The sequence below is a fragment of the Wyeomyia smithii genome, chromosome 1 (assembly GCF_029784165.1).
Source record: "Wyeomyia smithii strain HCP4-BCI-WySm-NY-G18 chromosome 1, ASM2978416v1, whole genome shotgun sequence".
Lineage (NCBI taxonomy): Eukaryota > Metazoa > Arthropoda > Insecta > Diptera > Culicidae > Wyeomyia > Wyeomyia smithii.
In genome coordinates, this window is record NC_073694.1 from 164,148,773 (window position 1) to 164,175,779 (window position 27,007).

Consider the following 27,007-nt stretch of genomic DNA (forward strand, 5'->3'; position numbering starts at 1 on the left):
TATAGAATATTCTGAGGAATACATTGACACTTTTAATTTAAAATAAAATGAAAATAAAAGTAAATTAAAATTAAAATAAAATTAAAATAAATACAAAAATAATCTATTTTGCTTGGTTCATTTGCTTCAAAAGTCACCTACCAGTATTTTTCGGACGTCTTACGTCTATAAATTGCAAGAAAAAATAATTAGGAAATGTTAAACTATTTTCATAAAAATGTTATAACTAGAGATTGGCTCATATTACCTCAGCGCGATAAGCGATAAAATTTCCCAAGAAACACGATGAAATTATCAAATTGAAAATGAAAAATGGCTACTTTTGCTGGAACATGTAAATTAAGTTTTCAAATAAAAATTATTTATCTGGCAGCACTTCCGATCAAAACTTGTATTTTTTTGGATTCCCTGGTTTATTTTCTTCAAAAATCATCTACCAGTATTTTCCGTACATCTTTCGTGTATGAATTGCAAGAAAAAGAGAAAAAGTGATTTTGAACAAAAATATGCGTGACTTTGCAACAAAGGGGGGTGGGGGTGGTCTGTTCCATAGAGCGGGGGGTATTCCAATCGACTTCAAAATTGAAATTTTTTCAAAGTGAACCTACATGAATATTTTCCCCAATTTTGAGCCAAATCCGATATGGTCGTGTCCAAATGGGTATGGACACTTTTTTATAATGCCCTTGAAATAATTTTTTTCAAGGGTTTCAAGCATTATGACATTGTGAAAAAGACACTGAAATAGTAAATTTAAATTGACAGTTGGAAGTATGGTTTCCTCGACAACGTTGTTTTGTTCAATATTTGCTACAACTATACTCAGCAAAGTGGATTTTTATATGCAAAAATAAGAAAAACAAAATCCGTTTCTCACAAATCACAAAATTCAACTAACATAAATTGTAGAGTAATTAATAAAACCACTTTGCTAAAGACACTACGCCTTCAAAATCAATTTTTTTGATTAAAAAGTAATTAGTGTAAAATAATGCATTACTTGAGTACAAATCGTTAATAACCAAAGAAATGTGTGAGATAAAAAAAACTTCCTCCAGAGAAATTATTTGTTTTGTAATAGCTAACAATATTGTAGACCAGCGGTTCTCAACCTTTCTTTTACCGCGTACCCCTTGGCGATATTTTGCATATCGATTGGCTTGGAATTTTCTCGCAGAGTGAGAGAAAGGTATTGGAAGATCATGTTGTGGTAGTCTAGTTCAGGTTTCAAATTGTACTATGGTTTGTTTGATTGCTACAGTCATGTTTTAGGAACAAGATTGAACAGAAAATAAACTATTATAAAGAAAAATTACTTTGTCCGCCATTACTGATTTTTCTTTCGCGTACCCCCTGAAGGCTTTCGAGTACCCCCAGGGGTACGCGTACCCCAGGTTGAGAACCGCTGTTGTAGAACAATGAAAAATGGCAGAAAATCGCTATAAAAAGTTAAATTGAAATTAACTGATATCAATCAAAGAAATAGTTATCGGTTTCCGTTATACTCTACTAAATTATAGATTTTCTAGATTTGAAATTAACTGATTTTTAAGGGGAAATGTATAGAAAACGCCGCAAAAGTCTGTTCAAATAGGTAAATAGAAGTAAGGTTACTTCAACTCAATTGTTCCTTTACCGAACAAAGTGGATTTTTATATTCCAAAATGAGAAAAGTTCAATTCGTTACTCATTGTTAAACGGATTTATCACAAAGTTGCAACTTTTATAACATGGAGAATAAATTAAATACTTTCTTTTGCTACAACTTTACCAAACAAAGTGGTTTCAAAATGAGAAAAATAAAATTCGTTGCTCACTGTTAAGTGGATTTATCAATTGCGACTTCCATAACATGGAGAAAAACACAGTGCAACACAAATTTTCGTTCTCTTCTGCGTTCGCTTATCTGTATGATTTTTTTTATGTATTTTGTTTCGATAACACATTTCCCCGAGTTTGGACACATTACACCTTAACTTTATGCCAGCGGAGAGAAATCAGTTTTTACTGATGACATTCAAACTCTTATTACTAACTGCTTAGAAGTAAAGTTGCTTAACTGTTATCAAAGTTTATATTTCAGGTGATGCCATATGGCATCACCCGCGGGAAATGGGTTAAGGGGCATCAATGGCGCCATTTTGAATTTTTCGAGAAATCAGATATCTATTCGATGATTTTTTCGATGCCATTTTTTTAAGGCTCGATATCAAAATTCTAAGCATTTGTCCGCATAATAGCATATTCTTACCCAGCTATTTGTAAAAACAGATCTCAAATCGGACAAAAACTGAGCTCAAAATGGTATTAATATATTTTACAAAGCAAAATAATATCATGTATTAACAGTATTAATGAATCCGCTAATATATAAGTATGGCAGTCAAATTTTGTCCTATATGGAGGAGCAAAAGGCTCAAAAATCGATTGGTAAGTGTGTGATCCACGTAAAATGTCAGCAACATGTTAATTTCGCCCCAATTCCCCTACAATACCGAAATAGGTTTATCACAACGTATGAATAACTTATTTGAAATGTGTTTAATGTACCATCAAGAGTGTAAGCGATACGATAAAAATTTGATCCCTGATCCTCCTCTTTTTACAGGGAGGGGGTCGCATTCTTAGCTACCGGTCAAAACATAAAAATCTTGCTTTAGCTGTTGGACCGAATTATCGCGTCTTCGATAAAGTTGATTCATTTGCAATATTTTATGCCTTTGTCGTTTCATTTGTAATTAATCACGCTATAAGCCATTTCTGCAGGGAGTCAATTCATTGTATTGTGCATTTAAATAGAAATTATTAAAACGTCGCTGAAGAACTGGCAGTCAGGCTCACCTCCGATGTTTATTTTTGTTGTTCTCGCAACACTGCAACCATTGCAGCTGCCACTGCGCTGTCAGTCCGGTTTTCAAAAACGAATACATTGAAATCATTTCCGCACTCCATGTTGTGTGAACACGCAGTTGTTCTATGTGTTTGTTAAGTCGGAAGTCAGACTTCCGAACTCCAATTTAGTGCTGGCGCCACAATAGTTTGTTCTAAGCTGCTGAGAAAAATGGCGTCTCTAATATTCTTGATTTTCTTAAATTTACTTCAAAACTTAAATTTGATATTTTTCGAAAACGGTGTAGGTATAAAGTAAAGCATTGTAAACTTTATAATTGAACATCACTGCAAGAATCTTAAACCATCGGAATACCACGTTGTATTAAATACTCGCATGTTTTTCGTTCCCTACAATATCGTCCTCATTAAAAATTAAAAATAATCATAAAGTGTTGTTTTCAACATTCGTTTGAATGCAAGTTACAAACGTCGTTTTTTTCCTGTATGGACCTCCTCTCTGCGACCAGAATCGTTGATCTATTGTGAGATATGTCCGGGTGTCTGCTGTATTCCGCACTTCTGTTATTGGCAAAACCGCTATTGTGAAGTGGCATGCTTATTCCAGGTATACCTCGATTTTACGCACATTCTCGTTTTTGAAATGTGCGTAAAATCGAATTGTGCATAAAATCGAATCAAAATTTTTATTTTTTTTATAGCCCAACATTAACTTCCGTGATCGGAAATGTACAAAAAAATATGTAGGGGTCATCCAATTAGTATGTAACGTTCGAAAGGGGGGTTGGAAAGCTCTACAACTCATAGAAACAATATTAAGGGTCCAAAAAAGAGAGTGACATAAGAACGGGATCGACGAAGGTAATTATTTGCGTTACGTAAATAATAGACGTTCTCTAATGTGCCGTAGGAAACTCACCCAGAACATACGCAAAATGCTTGAAAGGAATTACTTATAACAATGAAATGGGCGTGTGTGTATGTGAGTAAATATGTTGCGTGTGTATGTGTGTGCATGTGCGTATATGTGTGTGGATGTGCGTATATGTGTGTGGGTGTGCGTATATGTGTGTATGCGTGTATATATGTGTGTGTATGTATGTGCGTATATGTGTGCGCGTATATTTGTGTGTATATGTGTGTGTATGTGTGCGTATATGTTTATGTGTGTGCGCGTGTGTGTATGTGTGTGTGTGAGAGAGTATATGTGTGACTCACATATTTATTTTTACCCACATACTAATGCTAAGGAGGCATTGAAAACAGCTCCTCTATCTTGTAACAGTACACGTTTTATATTAAAGTTTTAGTAAATTACTCTAAAAGAGATTGTGTGCGTACGACGTCAAATATTCTACGCGTTAGACACGTATACAACCTTGAAAAAGTTCGCTGTTTCCCAAAAAAGGTCTTGTTGTTACTGTCTCCCGGTTTTCGGTAGATTTCCCAGTCTATGTGGACGGCCCCTTATTAGTAAACCATGTCTAATATATATAACCCTTCATTACGCACAATTTAATGAAGAAAACATACGAATTTAAAATGTGTTTGAAAAAAATGTGCGTAAAATCGAGGTAAAATGTGTGTAAAATCGAAGTACGTAAAATCGAGGGTGCGTATAATCGAGGGTGTGTATAATCGAGGTATACCTGTATTTTGTTTCATTCCTGCTTGTGCGATTTGACCCTTTCTTTTTACACGCTATCGACTCTACTATACCGAGCCTCCTTCCTCCTGCCAAATATCGCCAATTATAATTCCCTGGAAAAGTTTCGTCGTGCGTCCACCTGGTCAGTTTTATTGATAAAAGGGGCTTATTTTTTGTTAAGAGGAAGTCACGCGAAGGTATTATAGAATACATAACTAATTACTAATCAACGCTCCGGCCTGCCAAAGTTATCTCTCATCGCTCCTGAATGCTCGAGTTATAGGAACATCCTCAACCAGTAACGGATTGATGGCTTCAAAACTGTTCTCGAAACACGACTATTCATTCGGCGTACGATTCCAGTCAATGGTATGCAGACAAACAGACCAAAAATGTTGAGCCATTGTTTTCTAGCGAACAAGCAAAGCTTATACATTCGGGTTATGTGTAAAGGTACCAAACCAGCACCCATAAAGTATGTTTTGCATTCACTGTTGTTAGCAAATCAAAAGGCTTCAATGCATAGATACCAAACCTAACTTATCGTTTGACCACCCATTCGCACTGTTTACCACGAGCAAATATAATTAATCCAGGCACCTGTTCAGAGTAAAATCATAATTTTGAACATCGATTCGAAATCAATCAGTGTCCGATACGATCGGTATTCGTTTCAACCATCGACACCTGGTGATTCGGTGTTAATCTTCTGAGCCTGAAAAACCATAGCACGGCTGGTGGGCTTCGGTTTCGGAGCCATCACTGGGCAGATTTTCATACACAATTAAAATCTAGTTAGGACGATTTCGTCACACCCCTCGCTCTTTATGAGCTGTTTATCTGTTTTATCGATTGCGCCTTGTTGAAGTAGACAATCGAGGGACTATCGTTTTCCCATTGTAGCTCATTGAAGGGATTTCACCTTCTCAGACTTCAATGAAATTTTGTGAGTTAGATGGCAGCGTTAATCTATGCAAATATTCATTCTTGAAATCTTGAAATTTTTCAACTTATTAGACGGCTGGGTGTTTTTTTTTTATAAGGGGGGATTTGTTAGTAGCTTAAGTATTTATGATAAATATTAGTAAATAATGAGTATGTGTGTCCAATCACAAATGGTGACTTCTCAACACTGTTAGAAATTTGTAATTTTAATTGTTAGGATTTGTTTGCTTTCGCAATTAGGACTTATCATTCGTATGGATTTAAACCTACTTGTCAGGAAAGGGGAAGTAAACTTACAACTAACTTAATTGCTAACTTATTGGCTATAAAGAGAGCTTATCGTAGCAATTGAGGATTGCAACGATTTTTGTCGAAAATTGTTAATAATTTTATTTGACATAGCTTCTAATGGTTCAACACCAGTAAGTCTATGTAATTCGAGTGTACCAAACCAAGGAGGACGCTTCAAAATCATTTTCAGAATTTTATTCTGAATCCTTTGGAGCGTTTTCTTCCTTGTTGAACAGCAACTTGACCAGATCGGTACAGCATAAAGCATTGCTGGTCTAAAAATTTGTTTGTAAATTAAAAGTTTGTTCTTTAAACAAAGTTTAGAATTCCTGTTAATGAGAGGATATAAACATCTCGTATATTTGATGCACTTGGCTTGTATACTCTCAATGTGCTCTTTGAAAATAAGTTTTTTATCATAAATTAGTCCCAAGTACTTAACCTTGTCGGACCAACTTAAAATAACCCCATTCATCTTGACAACGTGATTATTGTTTGGCTTGAGGAAAGAAGCCCTAGGCTTATGCGGAAAAATTATCATTTGAGTTTTAGAAGCATTGGGAGAGATTTTCCACTTTTGCAAGTAGGAAGAAAAAATATCTAAACTTTTCTGCAATCGACTGCATATGACACGAAGACTTTTTCCTTTTACGGAAATGCTTGTGTCATCGCAGAACAATGACTTTGTGCATCCTGGAGGCAAATCAGGAAGATCTGAAGTGAATATGTTGTACAGGACTGGACCCAAGACTGAACCTTGAGGTACACCTGCTCTGACAGGAAATCTATCAGATTTTGAATTCTGATAGACAACCTGCAGAGTTCGATCAGTAAGATAATTTTTTAAAATTTTGATTAGGAAAATTGGAAAATTAAAAGTTTGCAATTTCGCAATCAAACCTTTATGCCAAACACTGTCGAATGCTTTTTCTATGTCTAAAAGAGCAGCTGCAGTGGAATAACCTTCAGATTTGTTAGCTCGTATCATATTAGTAACTCTGAGCAATTGATGAGTTGTGGAATGCCCATGGCGAAATCCAAACTGTTCATTTGCAAAAATTGAATTTTCGTTGATGTGTGACATCATTCTGTTAAGAATAATTCTCTCAAACAGTTTACTTATTGAAGAAAGCAAACTGATTGGTCGATAACTTGAAACTTCAGCTGGGTTCTTATCCGGTTTTAAAATGAGAGTAATTTTTGCATTTTTCCATAATTTGGGAAAATATGCAATTTTGAAGCAGCAATTGAAAATTTTCACTAAAAATTTCATTGTGCTCTCAGGGAGATGTTTGGTTAGTATATTAAAGATTCCATCGTCACCAGGTGCTTTCATATTTTTGAAATTTTTAATAATTGATTTAATCTCATTCAAGTTAGTTTCAATTATTTCTGCAGGTAAAAAATTCTGGGAAGAAATTAAATCAAATTGACGTGTGACTTCATTTTCAATTGGACTCACAAAATTCAAATTTGAGTTATGAACACCCTCAAACTGCTGTGCAAGTCATTGAGCCTTTTGTTCATTGGATACAAGAAAACGCTCACCATCTTTTAAAACTGGAATAGGCTTTGAAGGTTTCTTAAGAATCTTCGACAGCTTCCAAAATGGTTTTGAATATGGTTTCAATTTTTCAACTTTAGTCTCAAAATTTTGATTTCTCAGAAGAGTAAATCTATGCTTAATCTCTTTCTGTAAATCTTTATAAATAGTTTTAAAAACAGGGTCACGAGAACGTTGATATTGACGTCTGCGGACATTTTTCAAACGAATTAGAAGTTGAAGATTTTCGTCAATTATTGATGCATCAAATTTCACTTGAACAGAATAATTCCTGGCATCAACAATTGCACATTTTAATGCTTCCAAAGCGGAATCAATATTCACTTCGTTTTGCAAATCAAGCTCATTATTGAAATTTCTCTCAATATGAGTTTTGTATCTTTCCCAATTAGCCTTGTTATAATTAAAAACAGAGCTCATAGGGTTTAAAACTGATTTATGTGATAAGGAAAAAGTTATTGGAAGATGGTCAGAATCAAAGTCAGCATGTGTGATCAAATCACTACATACATGACTTCGATCTGTTAGCACCAAATCAATTGTTGAAGGGTTTCTTACAGAAGAAAAGCATGTAGGACTATTCGGAGACAAAATAGAATAGTATCCTGAAGAACAATCATTGAATAAAATTTTGCCATTGGAATTACTTTGAGAATTATTCCATGAACGATGTTTAGCGTTAAAATCGCCGATTATGAAAAATTTCAAACGATTTCTGGTGAGTTTTTGTAAATCACCTTTAAAATATTTTTTGAGCTCGCGTGTGCATTGAAATGGTAAATATGCTGCGGCAATAAATAAAATCCCAAGTTCAGTTTGAACTTCAATTCCCAAAGTTTCAATAACTTTCGTCTCAAGATGGGGAAGAGCACGATGTTTGATTCGGCGATGAATAACAATTGCAACTCCACCGCCGGAACCCTGAATCCTATCATATCTATGAACCACGTAATTGTGATCATATTTTAATTTTATGTTAGGTTTCAAAAATGTTTCAGTAATAATTGCAATAAGCACATTATTTACTGTTAAAAAATTAAAAAGCTCATTCTCATTGGCCTTCAATGAGCGAGCATTCCAATTTAATATTTTAATTGTTTTATTTAAAATCATTGCTAAATTTTAAATTAGAAACAATTTTAATAGTAAAATTTGTGCCTATTTGAATGGCTTCAAACATTGATTTTGCCTGCAACATGGCGTTCATAAGATCGAACATTGCCTGTTGCAAAAAAGAAAGTTTACCTGCCGTAATAGGCCCCAGGCAGTTGACATTAGAAAAAATATTTTCGGTAGCAATATTAGCTGGAGTGATAGGTGTACAATTATTTTCTAGCGTGTTTTGCTTACCCATATTAACGGTCATTTTCGAACTACCAACACTAGGCGGTATAATGCTCGAACTACCTGTAACCTGTGCATAAGTTAAACGGGTATGCAAAGGAGTAGGTAAACTATGCGTCACTGGTACGCTTGGAGAATTTTGTTTTGAAGTTGGTTTTAATTGAGAAATTGAATTTTGTTTACCTTGCCTTGCCTTAACAATTGCTAAACGGACTGGGCATTGATAAAAATTTGACATATGGTTGCCATTACAATTCGCACAGCGAAAATTTTAAGTCTCTTTCACAGGACATGTGTCCTTTTTGTGAGAAGAGTCTCCACAATTAAGACATTTTTGGTCCATGTTACAGAATTTGGAACCATGGCCATAACGTTGGCAAGTACGGCATTGGGTGATATGCTTTTCACCTCCGCCATACTTCCTATAAATTTCCCACTTTACACGCACATTATACAAAGCATGTGCTTTTTCAAAAAATTTTAAGTTGTTAACCTCATTGCGGTTAAAATTAATTAAATAATTAACAAGGGAAATTCCAGTTCTCTGACTGTTTTCGCCTCGTGATTTTTGTTTCATTAGAATTACTTGGGTAGGGGCTATGCCAAGTAATTCTGTTAAAGTAAGTTTGATCTCATCAACGGTTTGACCGTTGGTGAGACCTTTCAAGACAACCTTGAACGGCTTGGCGTTCTTGGTGTCATATGTAAAAAATTTGTACATCTTGTCAGTTAAATACTGAACAAGACGATCACGACCCTTTACTGAGTCGGCTAATAAGCGGCATTCACCTCTACGGCCAATTTGATAGGTAAATTTAACGTCAGAAACAAACGTTGAAAGTTCCTTTTTGAATATATTAAATTCAGAAGAAATAGTTACCACAATAGGTGGAACTTTCTCCTTTTTTAAAGATTTTGAATTTTGTATAGTTTCATTATTAATAACTTCCATTTCACCAGCTTCTTGCTCAGGCAAAATATCAAAAGGATTGTCACTACAGACACTCGAAGTGTCAGAAAGAGATGCCTCTCTTTTCCTCCCCGCAGCGATGCGAGGTTTCTTTTTCCGTCCAGCCATTTCAGGTGATACGAAAAAAGTTAAAACAAATGTTAAATTCAAAAGTAGGTAGTCTTGAGAAAGACTGATGGGAAATAACTTTCAGGTAGTCTTTAAAAGACACACTGACAAAACACAAACTTTGAAGCTATAGGCAGTCAAAGACCAGTCCACAAGCAACCGAAAAAAACGTCTGATCTGTAGGACAGTTCAAGACGCACTCAGACGGCTGGGTGTTTTGTTACCTTGTTAGTGTCGGTTTTACAGTCATGTGTGAATTCAAATTCTTCTCAACAAAATTAGAATGTGTACCGAGGTATCCCACATAAAACGAAAACAATAATAGATCCTATATGACAGCAAAATCAATTATGCACAGAGCAACAACTGATGGAACGCTGCCAGCCAGCGATGCAAATTGACATGACGAACAAATGTCGACAGCGTATCGCGTCGCTTTGTTCTAACTTTACACCAGCTTTAAAATATGTTGAAGCTGCGATCCGGCACAATTCGCCTGCTGCAGTGGCCGGTGAAGTGTAAATCTGCCCTCAAATCTCGGCGCAAGCATAAGTAAATGAAGTAAATGATAGAGAATAATTGTTCAACCATTATTTCCGCGCTGATGCAATCGCAGCTAATTAAGCCCGCAAAAGTAACTACGCGCTGTGCAAACGACAATTCATCATCAACGTTGCGATGACTACTGAGATAAAATGAATCCAATTCATGTTTAAATTGGTTCATGACAAAACAAAATGAAACCATTGGTCTCTCTTGCACAACCAAAGACAAAAGCATCTACACATAAATAAACAAAACAAAGGATTCCGGGAAGGTTTAACAACTGAACTACGAACTAAACAGTATTAGCAACTTCTCTAGCTAAGTAACCAATCCTGGGGGAGCCGCTTTTTTTCTCTGCGGCAGCGTGAAGGACAAAGTTGCGCCTCGGTATTCCCGGAAAGTTATGCTCCCGCAGCAATGAATATGTCAGCCGTGTAATGCTGGAGCAGCTCGAGCAAAGTTTCACCCGCGAGTATTGCCTACTTTTTTTTCGGTAGACCTAGAGCATTTTCCTGGCGTGCTTTTGTTATTTTTTCTGCTAAACTCTTTTTTCCGACAGTTGAGTTTCCGGCGGCTAACGGTGGCGTTCCCTGTTAGGGGACGGATGGTAAGCTTGTTATGTTGCTGAATTTGTACTACATTGTTCACCTTCACATTTAAAAACTGACTTTTAAAATTTAGATAAGATATACAAACGAAAAAACAATTAAAATATGTGAACAGAATTCATTTTCATAGGAATTTACTCACCTTATCTGGCGAGCAAACATCAAAACTCGAAGCATTCGGCGCGGGCCAGCAGCATAACCTTCGCCGGGTAAAAGCGGAACAATCCTCGCCTAACACAAACGGAACACAGACTGCAAAAAACAACACAGTGATACATCGCGCACTTTATAAACTAAAACAACGCGTGTGACCGTTACAGCCATCGAGGCTAAACTGATTGTCCCGCGATGGCCGCCTCCGCTGCCGATCAAACAAACAAATTCAGCACCGGATTTCGACTGCTAGAGGAGAATTACGACCACTGTTGCCAACTGAACAGATTTATCTGGAAATGTACAGATTTTCTCGGTTTTTATGGTACAGATTCTGTACCGTACAGATTACAGATTTCGAGAAAAGGTACAGATAAGTACAGATTTTTTAGATGGTTAGAGAGAATTAGACAAAACTTTTTGGCTGACTCTGCAACGATACAATGAATGCGATCTTGCAATCCACGCATTTAAGATTTACTGCCAAATCTCGGTAATTTGCTGCCGAAAATGGCACCACTCGGTTTGAAAACGGCAGTTGTTACATTTTTTCGTAAATTTCTATTTAACCAAACAAAAATGTTGGCAAATATCCGAAATATCGGTAGTGTTGCTGAATTATAGGTTTCATTGTTTTTTGGCTGCATTTTCAGGAGATTGAACCACAATGGCTCGGTAAAATGCATTACCGAGCCCCATTTTTAAGTGTGTAAATGTTTGATGGACAATCAAGTAGTAGTTTGGAATTGATATTAACTGAGTCGATGCAGTCCCAGTTTTCTCTAAACAATTCACGTTGAAGCTATATAAATATACAAAATAATAACTTTGGGCCAGTGGTATAGATTATTCCCGGAAAAAGTACAAATGAAAAAGATTTTTGCAGCTCCCAGTACCGATAAAAATGTGGCAACACTGATTACGACCTACATATCTATCTCCAATAAATAATTTACAAACTTGATGAAAAACAATCGAACCTAACCAATACGATAAAAAGTATGAAGCTTGCTTCATTAAGAATTTTGTACAAATTAATTAGGTCTATCTAGGAGTTGGTTTGTCCTATGAAATATTTTTCTTTTGTTTTCGTTTATGTCCTTTGTAATGAAATCCACCGGTGTGTAGTGACGGTGTAGTTGCAACTTGCCAAATCGAACCAGAACTTAACAGACCCTCTGTGTGTCGTAATAAACGGCAGAACTCAGTTGTTGATACCGTTGAGTCAATCGTCTTGTTCGTCTTTCCGTCTAATTTCTGACCAGATCATTAGTTTTCGTTGAGAATTACCAGCGAAAACAGACTTAAACTTGGCGGGGACATTACCCCGTGCCGTGAATAGATAAAATTTTGCTCCGGAAAGCTCTTCAAAATCCGTACAGCGCAACTATCAACTTCACGTATCGAGATAAAACTTTTAGCACTGAAAGGTAAACAGTTTTTGAACAAATCCCTCTCAAAATATTTCAAACCCAACCACTAGGCATGCTGTTCTACAACTGACAATATTTTCTGATTCTAAGTGAAGCAAGCTTTACTCCATCATTTTTTAACTTATCATCCAACATTTAACAAGTACATTCACGCCCACTAAATAAAATATTTTTCGACGCAAACGGTCGGTTGTACGTGTTTTCGTTGAAGCTGATGCTGAATTCACGGTAGTTTACTTTACTTTTATGGCAACAGTCCTCCTAGTGGTCCAATACAGAACGAATAGTACATGCCTAGGTTTGACTGTCTTGAGCAGCCGTTCTCCAGTCTCATTATGCGTCTTCCTCGACAGCGCACAATCAGGCATTCTGGTTACATGCTCAGCCCACTGCAACCTGCTGTGTTTGTCACCTTTACTATGTGAGCATATCTATACACTTGGTAAACCTTCAGATTCATGCGTCTGAGGCACACTCCAGCTTCTAACATGCTACTATGTATAGAATGCAGCAACTTTCATTTAAAAACACCGAACCTTTGGTGATCAGCTTCTTCATTGGACGCTAATACATGACCACAAAGGACAACCGGGAGGATCAGCGTTCTATTAAGCGCTACAGTCTGCAGACGACGGAACTTCAGCTGGCTACGTAGCCCGTGGAAAGTCCTATTTACAGCTGCAACGTATATGAATTCCTCCATCACTCCATCACCTCAGTATCAACACCACTAGCACTCTCACGTTCTCTGCCAGGTACCATGTTGTTTGTTTTGGCAGATTTGATAATGAGAACCAATCCCGTCGCTTCTCTGCTAAAGAGCGTGAAGGCTTGTTCCACAGCTCTACGGTAAATCTTGATTGCATCGATGTTATCCGCAAAGCCAAGAAAAATGTGTGATTTTGTTATGGTGGTGCTATTTTTGTCCCCGTTAGTAGGTTTGACAGAATGTTTCCTTGCTTCAGCCCATCCAGAGTTACGAAAACGACTGATGTCTGTTCCGCTATTCTTTCGCATGATGTTGATCCCTCCGGCGCCATTCGAATCAGCCCAACCAGTTTCGTCGAAAAACCTTTTCCTAGCATCGTCACTTGACTAAGTCGTACGCCGCGTCAAAATTCACAACCAGATGGTAAGTCGTCAGGTTGTATTCCCAAAATTTATCTAGGATCTGTTGTAGAGTTAGAATTTGATTGTCCGAAATACAATTCTTCCCTTTTTAACCTCCGCCTGTGTTGGTCGCTCCACAGACGTTTCTATTTCTCTGTTTTCCATCCTCTCTATCCAGCAATGCCTGGTAGTGTTCCCTCTCTCTGGCTGCAACCATCGGTTCATCAATAATAATTGGGTCCGTCCTTTTCGTAACACATGGCCAGCAGTTGACTGTTCTGAAAAAAAAAATCCGCATGTCGTTTCTCCAATAACTGTTTCCTGCGCTAGCGAGCACTTGCTCATCGTATTCACGCTTTTTTCGACGGTGAAATTTTTTTTCGGCAGCTCTAGTGTTACCATATCTCTCCCTGCTTTAACCTGTAGCCGCTGTGACCATACGACTACTGGCCTGATTTTTCTTGTCGAACCATTCTTTACTCCGTACCTACCACTCTTCTCGCAGGTGTTTCGATGGCATCATGTATATTTTTTCTCGATCCATCTATCTCCTGTTGTCCTATGATCCGTTGATCCAGCTCTCTGACGTACTCAGCCGATACGTCATCCGCTTTTAACTGTTGGATGTTGTAGCGCGAGATCACAGCACGGTGCGCGGATCTTACATGTTTTGTCCCAGAAAAGACCTCAAATGTCGCCCATCAGGCCTCTTATTTGGGTGCCGCCAGGTGTGCTTCCGAATATTTAAACGTGGAAAAAAGGTGCCACAGATGACCACTCCTCTAACCGTGGCAAAGTTCATCAGCTTCAGGCTGTTATCATCGGTCGGCGGATGGGGACTGTGTTTCCCGATGGTTGGTTCGAAGAAGTCGTCTTTTTCGACCTGTGCGTTTGCATCGCCGAAAGTGATTTCAACGTCGTAGTTTGGGCATTTATCAAAGTCCGCTCGAGCTTATTATAGAACTTTTTTCCTTGGTTTTATTATTAGTCGGTGAGTAAGTCCCGAAACCTCAAACCGACGTCTCGTTCTGCTTCCTTGTTGCTACTGTAGTACCGTAGATGTGGTACTCAAACGAAGTGTGTGCAATAAAGTTTACTGCAAGTAGAGTTTCGAGTTCATGCTTTCATCTTCGTTTAGGTTTCAAATGGTGAGTTGACAACTTGGAGAAAGCGTCAAACTTAGCTCCGGCCCTCACAAGTTCCTATCTCACGCCTTCATGAGGCATATGATACAATAGACTACCAGTTGAAACATGTACACAATTGGTTGGCGTGGCTTGGGCAATGTTGTCTTTCGACAGTAGCTAAGTGAGAAAGTGCGACGCGATCATTGGCGCGTTAGCCATATCTCAGCGGTAGAGGTAATGCTTCACCGACCAGAGCGTCTGTTCACCAAGATGGTGCGGCTCAAAACAGCGTCTGATCTCCATATTAGGAGCGGCTGATCAACGTCCTGGTTTCAGCGTTGGACTTCAAGCAGAGCTGACGCGATGGTCTTCCGGCGAGACAGGGGATTGAGGAAGTCCAAAAAAGCCGCCCCGCAAAATCCCCGGATCGGAACAATCGGCACTGACCTAGGCGACGAAATAAGGACTACAATTGGAAACTCGGTACATGGAACTGCATATCGTTAGGCTTTCACGGCTGTGACAGGATTATATATGATGAACACAATCCACGCAATTTCGAAATTGAAGCACTGCAGGAACTTTGCTGGTCGGGACAGAAGATATGGAAAAGCGGACATCGAGAGAGTAACGTTTGTCAGAGCTGTGGCACCACCAACGAGCTTGGGACTGGCTTTATAGTGGCAGCTGGTTGATGTGAGGATGTGTATGTTGAGAGTTAAGGGTCGGTTCTTCAACTACAGCACCATCAATGTGCACTGCCCACACAAAGGAAAACCCGACGACGAGAAAGAAGCGTTCCATGCGCAGCTGGAGCAGGTGTGTGCGATAGCTCTTAAGGGTCCGAAGTTGGTTGGATGGACATCAGCCAACGGTGAAGTAAACGGCTTCCTGCCAAACGTATTTTTCCAGCACTCAAGAGGGACGGTATTTCACATTGGCGAAAAATACACTTTCTTGAATTTACACTAACACCGTGCTATTATTATTGCTTTATTAACTATTTTACCTAATTCTAATGAACATACAGTCGAATCCCTTTATAGCGACATCGCAAGGGACTGTCGTTATAGCGAAATGTCGCAATAATACGAAGAATTCCTGTATATGTAAAACAAAAGGTACCGTTGAGAATGTCGTTATACATTTAGCAATGTCGTTATAGAGAGACTGTACTATTGTCGCAATAAAGAATGACAAGTATGAGTTTTGGTATGCCGTTATAGAGGAAGGTCGCAATAGCGAAATGTCGCAATGAAACGAAGAATTTTAGTATAAAACTAAGGGACCTTTTAGAATGTCGCTATAGTGGGATTTGTCGTTATAAAAAATGTCGTTTTAGAGGGATTCAACTGTAATAAATTTTAACGAGCCAGTAGCGAATGAGAAGCGAAAATCATCTGCGCTAAGCGCTTTTATAGACTCGAACCCAAGCCAGAATTACCCGCGAATCAGAATCGCAGCCAGTTGTTGCAGTTCCTTCTGTCACTCGGTTGTCATGTTCGTACAGAGTTACTTGCATTGCGCTGGGGGGAATACGCCCGCTCCAATAGGGTGGGTCACCAACAAGGTGTATGATAGCTGTCCGAAACGGGATGTTAAGATCGTCATCTATGAATGCTCAGATAGGACGGGAGCCAATGTACAGACCGGTGATGGGGCCTAATATCCTGCATGCCGCATCAAATGATAACGGCCAACGATGTGTTAATTATGCAGCCTCCCACGGTATTGTAGTCAAAAGTACCTTCTTTCCCCGCGAAGACATCCACAAAGCCACCTGGAGATCACCTGATTTACAAGTGGAGAACCAAATCGACCACGTTCTAATTGATGGTAAATTCTTCTCAGACGTCATCAACGTTCTCACCTACCGCAGTGCGAATATTGATTCGGACCATTACCTTGTTGCAGTATGCATGCGCTTGAAACTTTCGACGGTGCGAAACACGCGTCAAAGTCGCCCATCTCGACCAAACATCGGGCAACTACGGGACGCCGAATTTGCGCGGGAGTTCGCCAAGCAGCTGACAGCAGCATTATCAACGGAAGAGTAGCTTGGCGCAGCTACTCTTGAGGATGGCTGGAGGGACATTCGATAAGCCATAGGTAGTACTGCTGTAGCGGTGCTTGGTACAATGGCTCCGAACAGAAGAAACAGCTGGTTTGACAACGAGGGCAAATAGTTAGTACAAAGGGAAGAATGCAGCACGAGCGAGAATGCTGCAACACCATACGAGGGCGAACGTGGAGCGCTAAAAACGCGCATGGAACAGACAAAACTCGATCATACGGAAGAAGAAGCGCAAGCAGAAAGATCGAGATCGCGAGGCGATGGAGGAACTGTACCGTACGAATGACACACGAATGTTATACGAGAAACTTGACAGTTCTCGCAATGTGCCACAAGCCGACATGTGCAGGGACCTGGACGGCAACCTTCTCACGAACAAGTGTGAGATGATTGAAAGGTGGAAGCAGTACTACGATGAGCACCTTAACGGCAACGTAGAGAACGACGACGGAGTGGAAATATATCCCGGTGTACGCGCAGATAACTACACGCAAAACTTTTCCTTATTACCTTAGAAGCAATAGCGCAAAATTGCCTTTAAGGTAACAAACCTATTACTAAAAAGGCAATAGTTTTCTTCCCCAGTCAAGTAACAACACATACTGTCATATATTTAGCACGTGTTACGGGAGTACGACCATCTAATAATGGTCGTGCAACCACATGCAAGATTTTTTCTGTCATAAACTGCTCCCTTTCCATCTCAAGTTAAAAAAAAATCACACACCGTCGCATATGTTGCACATGTTACAAGTTTCTTCAATCTCCAATTCATCCGGTGAGCGTGTATTAGTTCGCTCGTTGTATGCATACGGAGTAGAGGAAGAATATGACAAGAGCTGCCAAGCAGCATTTTCCCCGTCATAGAGTATGCAAACGTTGATGATTTCAAAGACTTGAAATGCGTCTTTAAATGACATCACGATCTGTAAACTGCGTTAGAGAAAAACAAAAACATTCGCTTTCTTGCAAGCTATTTAAAACACATACTCATTGGTTCATGGAAACTCATTTGCACCGGTTTGAAAATACAAAACTCGTGCCCATCCAGAACAATATTCGCAACTCCGGCAACTCTGTTCAGACAGTATAACATATTTTCATTTCATGTAAACACTGGGGGACGAAACGAAAGTGTTTCTAATTAGACATTTGAGGTTGACGGGTGAGATTCCCATTATGTGAGGATGAAGGGAAGCAAAAATGAATCTGATCGTTGCATCAATACAAATGCAGCGAGTGAAGTCTTGCTAACACATGCACTGCGGTGCTTGGCTGTATGTTCTCCTGCAGAAACACATACAAGCGTGTGCCCGTCATAATTTTTGTTACTTTTCGGTTATTACTATTTGTGTATAATGCGCAGTCATAAGACACAATAAGTAATAAAAAATTGCCCTAAAGTAATAAAATGTTCCCCGTTTGCGTTGGGTGTACACAATCCTAGCCCCTAACCTCCACGAGGCTAAAGAGGAGATCGGCTGGATGAAAAACAACAAAGCCGATGGACCTGATCAACTCCCCAGCTGTTGAAACACGGTGGTGAATTACTGGCTAAGGCGCTACACTGGGTTATTGCCATGATTTTGATGGATGAGGTAGTACCGGAGGAGTGCATGGAGGGTACCGTGTACCCCATCTACAAAAAAGCGACAAGTTGAATTGCTATAACCACCGTGCAATCACGCTGCTGAACGCCGCCTACAAGGTACTCTCTCAAGTTCTTTGCCGTCACCTATCATCGTTTGCAAGGGAGCACTATCAAGCGGGATTTATGGGTGCCCGCTCCACCACGGACCAAATATTCGCGGTACGACAGGTCCTATAGAAGTGCCGTGAGTATAACGTGCCCACATATCATTTGTTTATCGATTTTAAATCGGCGTACGACACAATCAATCGAGATTAGCTATGGCAGATTATGCACGATTACGGTTTCCCGGATTAACTGACACGGTTGGTTTCGGGGACACTCTCTAGTCTCTTCGGACCTCGAAGAGGGTTACGGCAAGATGATGGATTATCGGGCCAGCTATTCAACATCGCTTTGGAAGGTGTGATACGCAGGGCTGGTATCGACACGAGTGGTACGAAATTCAGGAGGTCTATCAGAAGATGACGGAGACGTACATCAGACTGAAGGCTGAAGCCGGACAAATTGGACTGGCCATAAACGCATCGAAGACTAAGGACATGAGAGGAAGAGGTTCCAGAGAAGACAGTATCAACCTTCCACCACGAATTCATGTTAGCGGTGATGAAATCGAGGTAGTAGACGACTTCGTGTACCTGAACTCACTAGGAACTGCTAACAACGACAACAGTAGAAGAGTTAGTCGACGCCTTATGGTAGGAAATCGTGCCTCCGCCACCGCACGAAGGTGACAATCTACAAAACACTGATTAGACCGGTAGTCTCCTACTGCCACGAAACCTAGACTATGCTCGTGGAGAGTTTTCGAACGGAAGGTTCTGCGTATCATCTGTGGTGGGGTGCAGATGAAAAATGGATCTTGGCGGAGGCGGATGAATCACGAGTTGCGTTTGTAGTCCAAGGTTGTGAATTTTTCAGTCGATGGACTGCTGCTTCCACTACATCCGTCACAGTTGATATTTTCGCTATTGTTGGTGTTTCTGCTACTTACTACGGGGTAGAAGTCTTACTTGGTTGTTGGTACCGGCTAGTTGATTTTAAGGCGGCTGAATTGGTAATCAGCTGGTAGAGAAGAATTGCCTGTCGCTACTTCAGTGCAGGGTATACCAAAATGTACTTCTTTACTGCAATTTTAACATGTTGCGTTCTGACCTCTATAGGAAATTCAACTTAGAAAAGGCTTAGGAAAGTCAGTCCGTTCAAAGTTCACATTACTAGGAATGTATTTGCTTTCGCAAAACGCGAAAGCATACAACTTCTCCGTATCTTTCCATTCGAGTTCAATTCAATTTGGATCAGTAGATCGTGCACACGAACTTCAATGGCGAGATTTTCACAGCATCGTGTCTATTAAGATTTTTCCACTTCTGTCAAAAATGACAACAATATTGAACCGAAACATATCAAATATTTCAAAGAAATCGATAAAGAATCTCAAAACTACTGAAAATGTTAGTGATCAAAGTGTCAAAAATGTCAAAAATGTTGAAATTGTAAAAAAATTCAAAATACCAAATGTCAAATATTTCATATGAAAAAAAATATCAAAGCTGTTAAAAATGTCACGAAGAATGTCAAAAATGTCAAAAATACCATAAATTTCAAATATGTCAGAAGTCTCAAAATGTTAATTGTTCGTTCGTGAATGTTAAACAACCGTCGCCTCTCAAACAAAAACAAGGATAATCATTCGACAGTCGCGCATCAAAAAGATGCACATTTTCGTTCGTTTGGCGATATTATTTTGGTCTTTTCTGTCTATTTCGTTCTAATTATGTTGAAAATATTATCACAAGATCAATGATAAAAATGATTTCCACAATATCCGCATCCAACGTGCGTAATTTTTATTTCTAGAAAAAATATCAAAATATGTTTGAGGAAAAAAACCTCGTGGTGGCGTCGTCTTTATGTTTGTTCAAGAATGTATTAAGACAGCGAGCCTTGGTAGCGTCAGAGGAAAAAGAAGATGATTATCGCAGTGAAATATGGTTCTACCGTGACCATTTCGAAGCCTATTCAGAAATGTCAAAAATGTTAAAAATTACAAAAATGTCAAAAATGTCAAAGAAGCCAACTTGTCAGAAATGTCTGAGAAGTCAGAAATTTCAAAAATGTCAAGAATGTCTGGAAAGCCAAAAATGTCGGAAATGTCAAAACTGTTCAATTCGATTTGGGCTTGTATCGAAGGATGCCTTAAAAACATTTCACCTCAGTGTGAAAACCTTGAAATTTACCAGAACGCACATATGGTAGTCGATGTCGGAAGACTACGTTTGAAAGACGTGTTCTAGCTTCCGTCGTCGTTTTGAGAATATCACTGTTGAAAAAGGAGGACACATCGACTAAATTATTCCAAAATGATCTAAGAATGATAACTAAACTTGAAAAAGTGGATATTATTGCTCAAATTAGTTGAAATTAGAATTTGAAAGAAATACTTTTCGGTTTTTTTTTGCCGCACCCTGTAGTTGAACAGGCAAACAAACCATAAAACGTTTTTTATAATAAAACAACAGCTGGTATTTTCTCTTCTAATTAGGATTAAATTCCTTACCAATGTGGCCATCATCTCCGAGATTGGTATTATCCTGTTGAGTGTCCCCCGCACTCATTACACTGCTCCGACGCCACCGCGTCTGGCAATGATAGGATAATTGTTGTTGCTAGCTCAGATACCAACCCACGGAGATATAAAAGTCACTGGATAATGAGTGTGCCGTTATCCGTCTTCTTACAGCTTAAATATAAATTTGTTTACCATCTGCAGCTGCTGTTTCGACAGATTAATTCAACATTGATTTGAGAGTTTTCAGTTTTTGATTGTTTTAATTGTAAGACTCTGTCTTTTGAGCAAGATTGAACGTTTTGTTTAATCCCAGATCCGATACAGTGTCCTGAAGACATGACAAAATGTTGGCACTAGGAAAATTTAATTTTAAAATATCAGCAGTGACAATGTGCAGTTTTGCTGTAGTTTCCATAGAACATAAAGTTTTTTCTACTGTTCAGATAGTCTCCATCTGTCGGAAGTGCACGTTCCAGAGCAGTCCACACCCGAGAGTCGGCAGCTGCAGGTATCTGAGTTAGAGCACAACAGAAAAAAAACATCATCACACAGCATAAATTGTGGAAACATATCAGCAGGGGAAAAACACCTAGAATACACAATGAAGCGGAAGCACTTTTTCATCAGCAGTAGCAGTAGGGCAGCGCTATACTCAGAACCAGAATCGGAAACAAGCGACCGAGTTGCACGGGGAGTGCTGTCAGTAGAAAATATTTATTTCAAAACGTCAAGATGATCATCACAGTTGGGACCCTTGGGAGTTTTCGCTTTATTTATTATATACGCATTACAGGTTCAACTCTACTGACAATAATGAATCCCAATTTTTTTTAACTGCAAGCTTTAATAGTAAACCACTTTACTCGAACCTTCAGCTTAACTATGTCTAACAGCAAAACATTCCTCTAGAAGACGAAACTGAAAACTGATCTGCTGGTGGGTACGAACGGTCACGCCCGTCGGATGGAATTTGTCTGTTCCATTATTTCTGCTCAGCTGAGGCACTTTCTCCACCCGCCACTCAAAAGCACTAGCAGGGCGAACCGTACTGTGAAAGGCATTCTTTTTGTCCTTAGAATTGCTTGGCGCACCCTGACGTGCATAGCGAAGCGAGTCGATAAAAAGTTTCGCACCTCCAACGGTGCCTTACAATTTATATGTGGGTCGAGGCCCAATTCCCGGGTTGCGCGCGTGTACACTTCCAGCCCAGTTCGGAAAACAGAATGACAGCGGAAAACTGATGCGATTTTCTTCAAACACATATAAGGGAACTGCTCCTATATTCATCTCATCGCTCTTAAAGTAAAAGTAATTTTAATTTTACCCCTCGATTTAGTTGATTGCTCGTTACGTTGGGAAAAAATTCGAACTAGACGGTATATAGGAGCGGTTTCCTTACGAACCTTGGAAAGCACCAGCAAGACGAGCAACTCAACGCAAAAGACACCCTTTCGAGCAGTAAATCGCCATTTGTTTTCATTAGCACTAGCAGGAAGATTCGTACGCGTTGTTTGGGTTCACTAGTGGGCCTAGAATAAGAATTTATGGTGTGCTCAAAACACCGCAAGAAATTAAAAATCCGCACACCTTCGGGTGCGAGTTGCTCTAACGTTGCTCCGCAGTCGGTTTTTCGATATTATTTAATTTAGTTACCGTAAACTGGGGTGACTTTGATCACTTTTTTGATTGTATCTCAAATATTTTCAGAACATACTGAAAACAATATTATTCGATATTTTTAAAATAAGTACTGGCCTGCATTGAAAAAGATTCAGTCACTAATTCAAAAGTTTAACAACAATTTTGCTGTTTTTAAATATGCTCTAAAAATTTTACACCAATTATCATTTCGGGGTGACTTTGATCATTTCATTGTTTTGATGAATTTGGTGTAACACTTTGCTACTTTCAATAAATTGAACAGCCTTAAACGACTTATCGAGTTTATAAATATGAAAAGCAATTTGGGGGCCATTCACATTCTACGTGAACAGTCATACAAAATTTTTAGAATATATAGGAATGATTATCCACTGAGAGAGAAGGTGGTCTAAAATCATCAAAAACTAGTCCACGAGGAACATGACTTATGAAATTGGCCAAATTTGCATGTTACTTCACGTCTTGGGTTTTTGTTAAGAAGAAATATGTAATACGCTGCGGAGAATATTGAGACTCAACATTGCCTTTGAAGAAAAACTTGCAAAAATAACAATAAGATGTATTGTTATAATATTTGTTCATCTTAAGAACTAATCTGGGAACAAAATAAAAAAGCTTTACGTATTGCAACTTGTTGTTTTGAATCTGCTTGAACCGATTGTTTGTATGCAACAAAAATCGCCAAAAATACACTTTATTTTCAATTAATATTTTAGCATGAAAAACACTCTTTAAATAGCAGGAAATGCATGAATAGTAGCAATGCGAACATATATCCACGCAATCAGTGAAGATTACGACAAGTCCCAAGCACTACGAGCGCTTTTTTACCACATTTTCAAAAATGGGGTACAGTGATCAAAGTCACCCCGGTGATCAAAGTCACCCCAGTTTACGGTACATGAATATTCGCCCCAACCAACAGAGTCACTTTTTTCAGCGGTGCAAATGGTTTTTATTTTTGGTTGCCAGTTATACAAGTGCACAAAAGTTTAAATTCTATCCAACTCGACCGTTTATCATAGTTTTGAGATGGGAGTTGGGGGCTGTATTTCCGCTTCCTGGTTTCCGCATTCCGCAGCACTGAACCCCTCTCTTAAGTGCACAAACCAGATTCGCTATCAGCACCAGCAGTAGCTGTACCCGCATGGTGGTATTGTGAACTTTTTTTTACCATTATGTGTGCAACATCCTGTTCCCTGCATGCCCGATCGAAATGACCGAACAAAATTGCTATTAAATTACATCCTCGGTCGATATTTCAAACAATGAAATTCAGATCAAATTATGAATTTTCGAATATTCCATCAACCAACATTTACTTGCGACTTGCATAGTTGCATAATTTTATTTCATTTCATTCCAATCGGGTAAGGCCAACCCGACAATGGTACAGAATTCAAAATGTTTCTCGTGTTGTTGCCTTTCAGAGTTTGTCTTGGTGTAATTTTTTTCCCTCGCTCTCCTTTTCTATTCCTCCTAGAATGTTCCCTGGGGTATCGCTTGTATTGTTTGTAAAGTACCTACTGTAAATTCTACAGAGCCAGTGGCGGGTTATAATTAAAAGTTTCGCGTGAGATTACGGTTAATGGGGCAGTTTTTATGCACATCAATTGTGACAATGTGTCACACTGTTCGCGGCAAGGCAAGTACGTTTCGACACGATTGCAAATTGCTTCCGTCGAGCGACGGTGTTGTCACAATTTTATAGTTGCTAAACTTTGTGTGACAGCAGACGGGAGAGGTAGCGCCACCAGCCGCCTTTAGATATAGCAGTATTCTCACACCAGCCTGGCCAAACCGTTCTATTCCGTTGCGTATGATAAACTTTAAACTAGCTGCATTTACTCGTGGATGAAGTTTTATAATTGTGCATTCGAAAAAAAAAATTAACATTGCTATGGAACATCACAACATGTCTAATAACTCATATGGAAACTAAATTTGCGAACTTGTTTATGGTTTTTCTTTCAAGTAGGATCTTGTCTTTAAGGAACTTGCGGGGGTAAATACTCAGTCATTTCTAATTAGATTCACGAGTTTCACGCTCCGATCCGAAACACTACAAGATATACAGCTCTAGGGTTGTATGAAATAGTGACGAGGGACTAAACACTGTAATTAAAGGGATTTTTTGTCACGAATGGTTACAGAATCCCCAAACAGAACTGATTCGTTTGTGCAGTGATTTACGTACTTTTTTTTTCTCAGCCGCCCTATAATTTATTAAGAAATCACACACTTAATTTGTTTTGCCGGGTCTCGGTAATTTTTGCCGATAACGGCACCACTGAGTGCTCGGTTAGAAAAAAAATGACAGCTGTCACATTTTTTCGAAAATCTCGGTTCAACCTAACTGAAGTTTCGGCACAAAATATTAACGAGCCAAAATATCAGTTAGGTGAACCGAGATTCACGAAAAAATGTGACAGCTGTCATTATTTTTTTAACCGAGTACTCAGTGGTGCCGTTCTCGGCAATAAATTACCGAGACCCGGCAAAAAATTTTAAGTGTGCATGATCACAAAAGTCCGAAAATGTGCCATGATCGACACGATTTTTATATGCAAAATTTCTCTCCAAGATCAAGCAACTTCCCCGGATGCTGTTCAGGAAGTTTCATTGAGATTGTTTAAGTATTACTGTAAGAAAAATAGTTTCAAAAGGTGATCCATTTTCGAACACAATTTTCCCTTAGAATTGCTAGCATGCCTGCATCATGTATGCAAGCTGTGATAATGGAATTAGACATTGAAGGATTGCAGTTTTTTTCCGTAAATAACACGTAAATATAACATTCAAATTTAATGTTGAAACACTTTTTGTGAATATTTGCTTTAAAGTTAGAATTATTGGTGAAATGCCTGTGGCTTGTGTTGTATCATGGAACAGCATTGAATCATAATCAGAACAGCTTACTTGTGAGATTTCACCACTTCACTGGCTCGATAAAGACGAGCAGTAGAGTCGATTTATAAGCTGTCGTTACTTACCACGGAGACAAAGTAACCTTCTTTTCCATTTCAGTCGTTAAAGATGGCGAATTGAACTTGCTCTCTGGCAACAACAACCGTAGGGATGTAGCCGGCGCCGTTATCGATCTATATAAACGGACGCTTTTGAATTGTTGTATACTGAAGATAGGAAACTAATCCCCAATTAGCCATCTTACGGTGGTTCTTTGAACAACTTCACTAGATCAGATCCATTACGGAGGAGCAACTACGAGATGTGTGTGTCGTTCCAGCTCTAGAAAGCTCAATCTCAAGCTTAAATCTGAAAAAATGCTTCAAATGAAACTAGGAAAAGCTTTACAATACCGTGATCAGACGGTGCCATCGTAGGTGGTCTCAGTATACGTTGTATATCCCTCGTGCCGTATAAACCGAAGCACTCTACGTCCTCCTTGATAATGGTGCTGATAGGCATCATGCAAGCTATGGCGCATATTGCTTCATATGACACTGTGTGATACGCGCTCGCAACCCTCAGGAACATGAGCCTGTAGGTGCTTTCCAACTTACTTCGGTATTCACTAGTACCTTATGCTTTGGACCACGCTGGTCCGCCGTACCTCAGTATGAACGAGGTCACGCCAGCTAGAAATTTCCGCTTAATGCTATACAATGCTGAGCTATTGGACATCATACGAGATAATGCTGCAATAGCCATTGAAGCCCTCTTACAGGCATATTCGACTTGGCTCACCTTCGGGAGCCTCGTCGTCGACTATCACCCTCCGCATCTCCAGGGAGCTATTAGAGACGATTGTGAAATTCCAAACGCTGATTAACGCCAGTTGCTCCGACTTGCGGTTATTGACAACTATGACCTCTGTCTTATGATACGCCAACTACAGCTTCTTGGACCGCATCCAGTCCTCGACAACGCCTATGGAGTGCAAGTTCGCTTTTGATGGCGAACACAGTAGTCGTGTTATTGTGTGGTGATATAAAATTGTTAATTTGCGTGTGAAATAGTGAAGTGATTCACGATAGATATATTCTAACGTGTTTCGGTAGTGAATCTACACAAGGCTAAGTACAAGAACAGTTGCTTTAAGCAGCAAGTTCGCGTTACAGTTTGATAAAAAAAATCCCCCCCGGCGCTTTCACAGCAGCGGTGGTGGCGATCATTTTTTTCCTTGCCTCTGTCTCTCTTCTCTGCATGCTTGTTGGTGTAGCGTTCCGCGTTTAACCTGTATTGTGTCATGATTTGCTCCGGCTGTAGTTCGGCAATTGTATTATCAGATTTGCCGTTGAAATGTGTGGGCTTTAACTGTGCACGTTTGTTTCACTACAAGTGCACCGGGCTCACCAAGGCGACGGCAAAGATGATTACAGACAACGAT

At 39.2% G+C, this 27,007-nt stretch overlaps 2 protein-coding genes across 3 annotated transcripts in view; one reads left to right on the plus strand and one right to left on the minus strand.

Moving 5' to 3' along the window:
• Positions 1-11,188, minus strand: part of LOC129731814 (odorant receptor 4-like) — a 39,944-nt gene extending 28,756 nt beyond the window's left edge. Inside the window, exon 1 of the mRNA XM_055692140.1 lies at positions 11,017-11,188. Within this exon, the coding sequence (XP_055548115.1) occupies positions 11,017-11,051 (35 nt within the window). The 5' untranslated portion in view covers positions 11,052-11,188. The remainder of the gene's footprint in view (positions 1-11,016) is intronic.
• Positions 1-27,007, plus strand: part of LOC129731795 (5-hydroxytryptamine receptor 1-like) — a 184,888-nt gene that overhangs the window by 125,471 nt on the left and 32,410 nt on the right. The gene's annotated exons all lie outside the window — the stretch shown is intronic.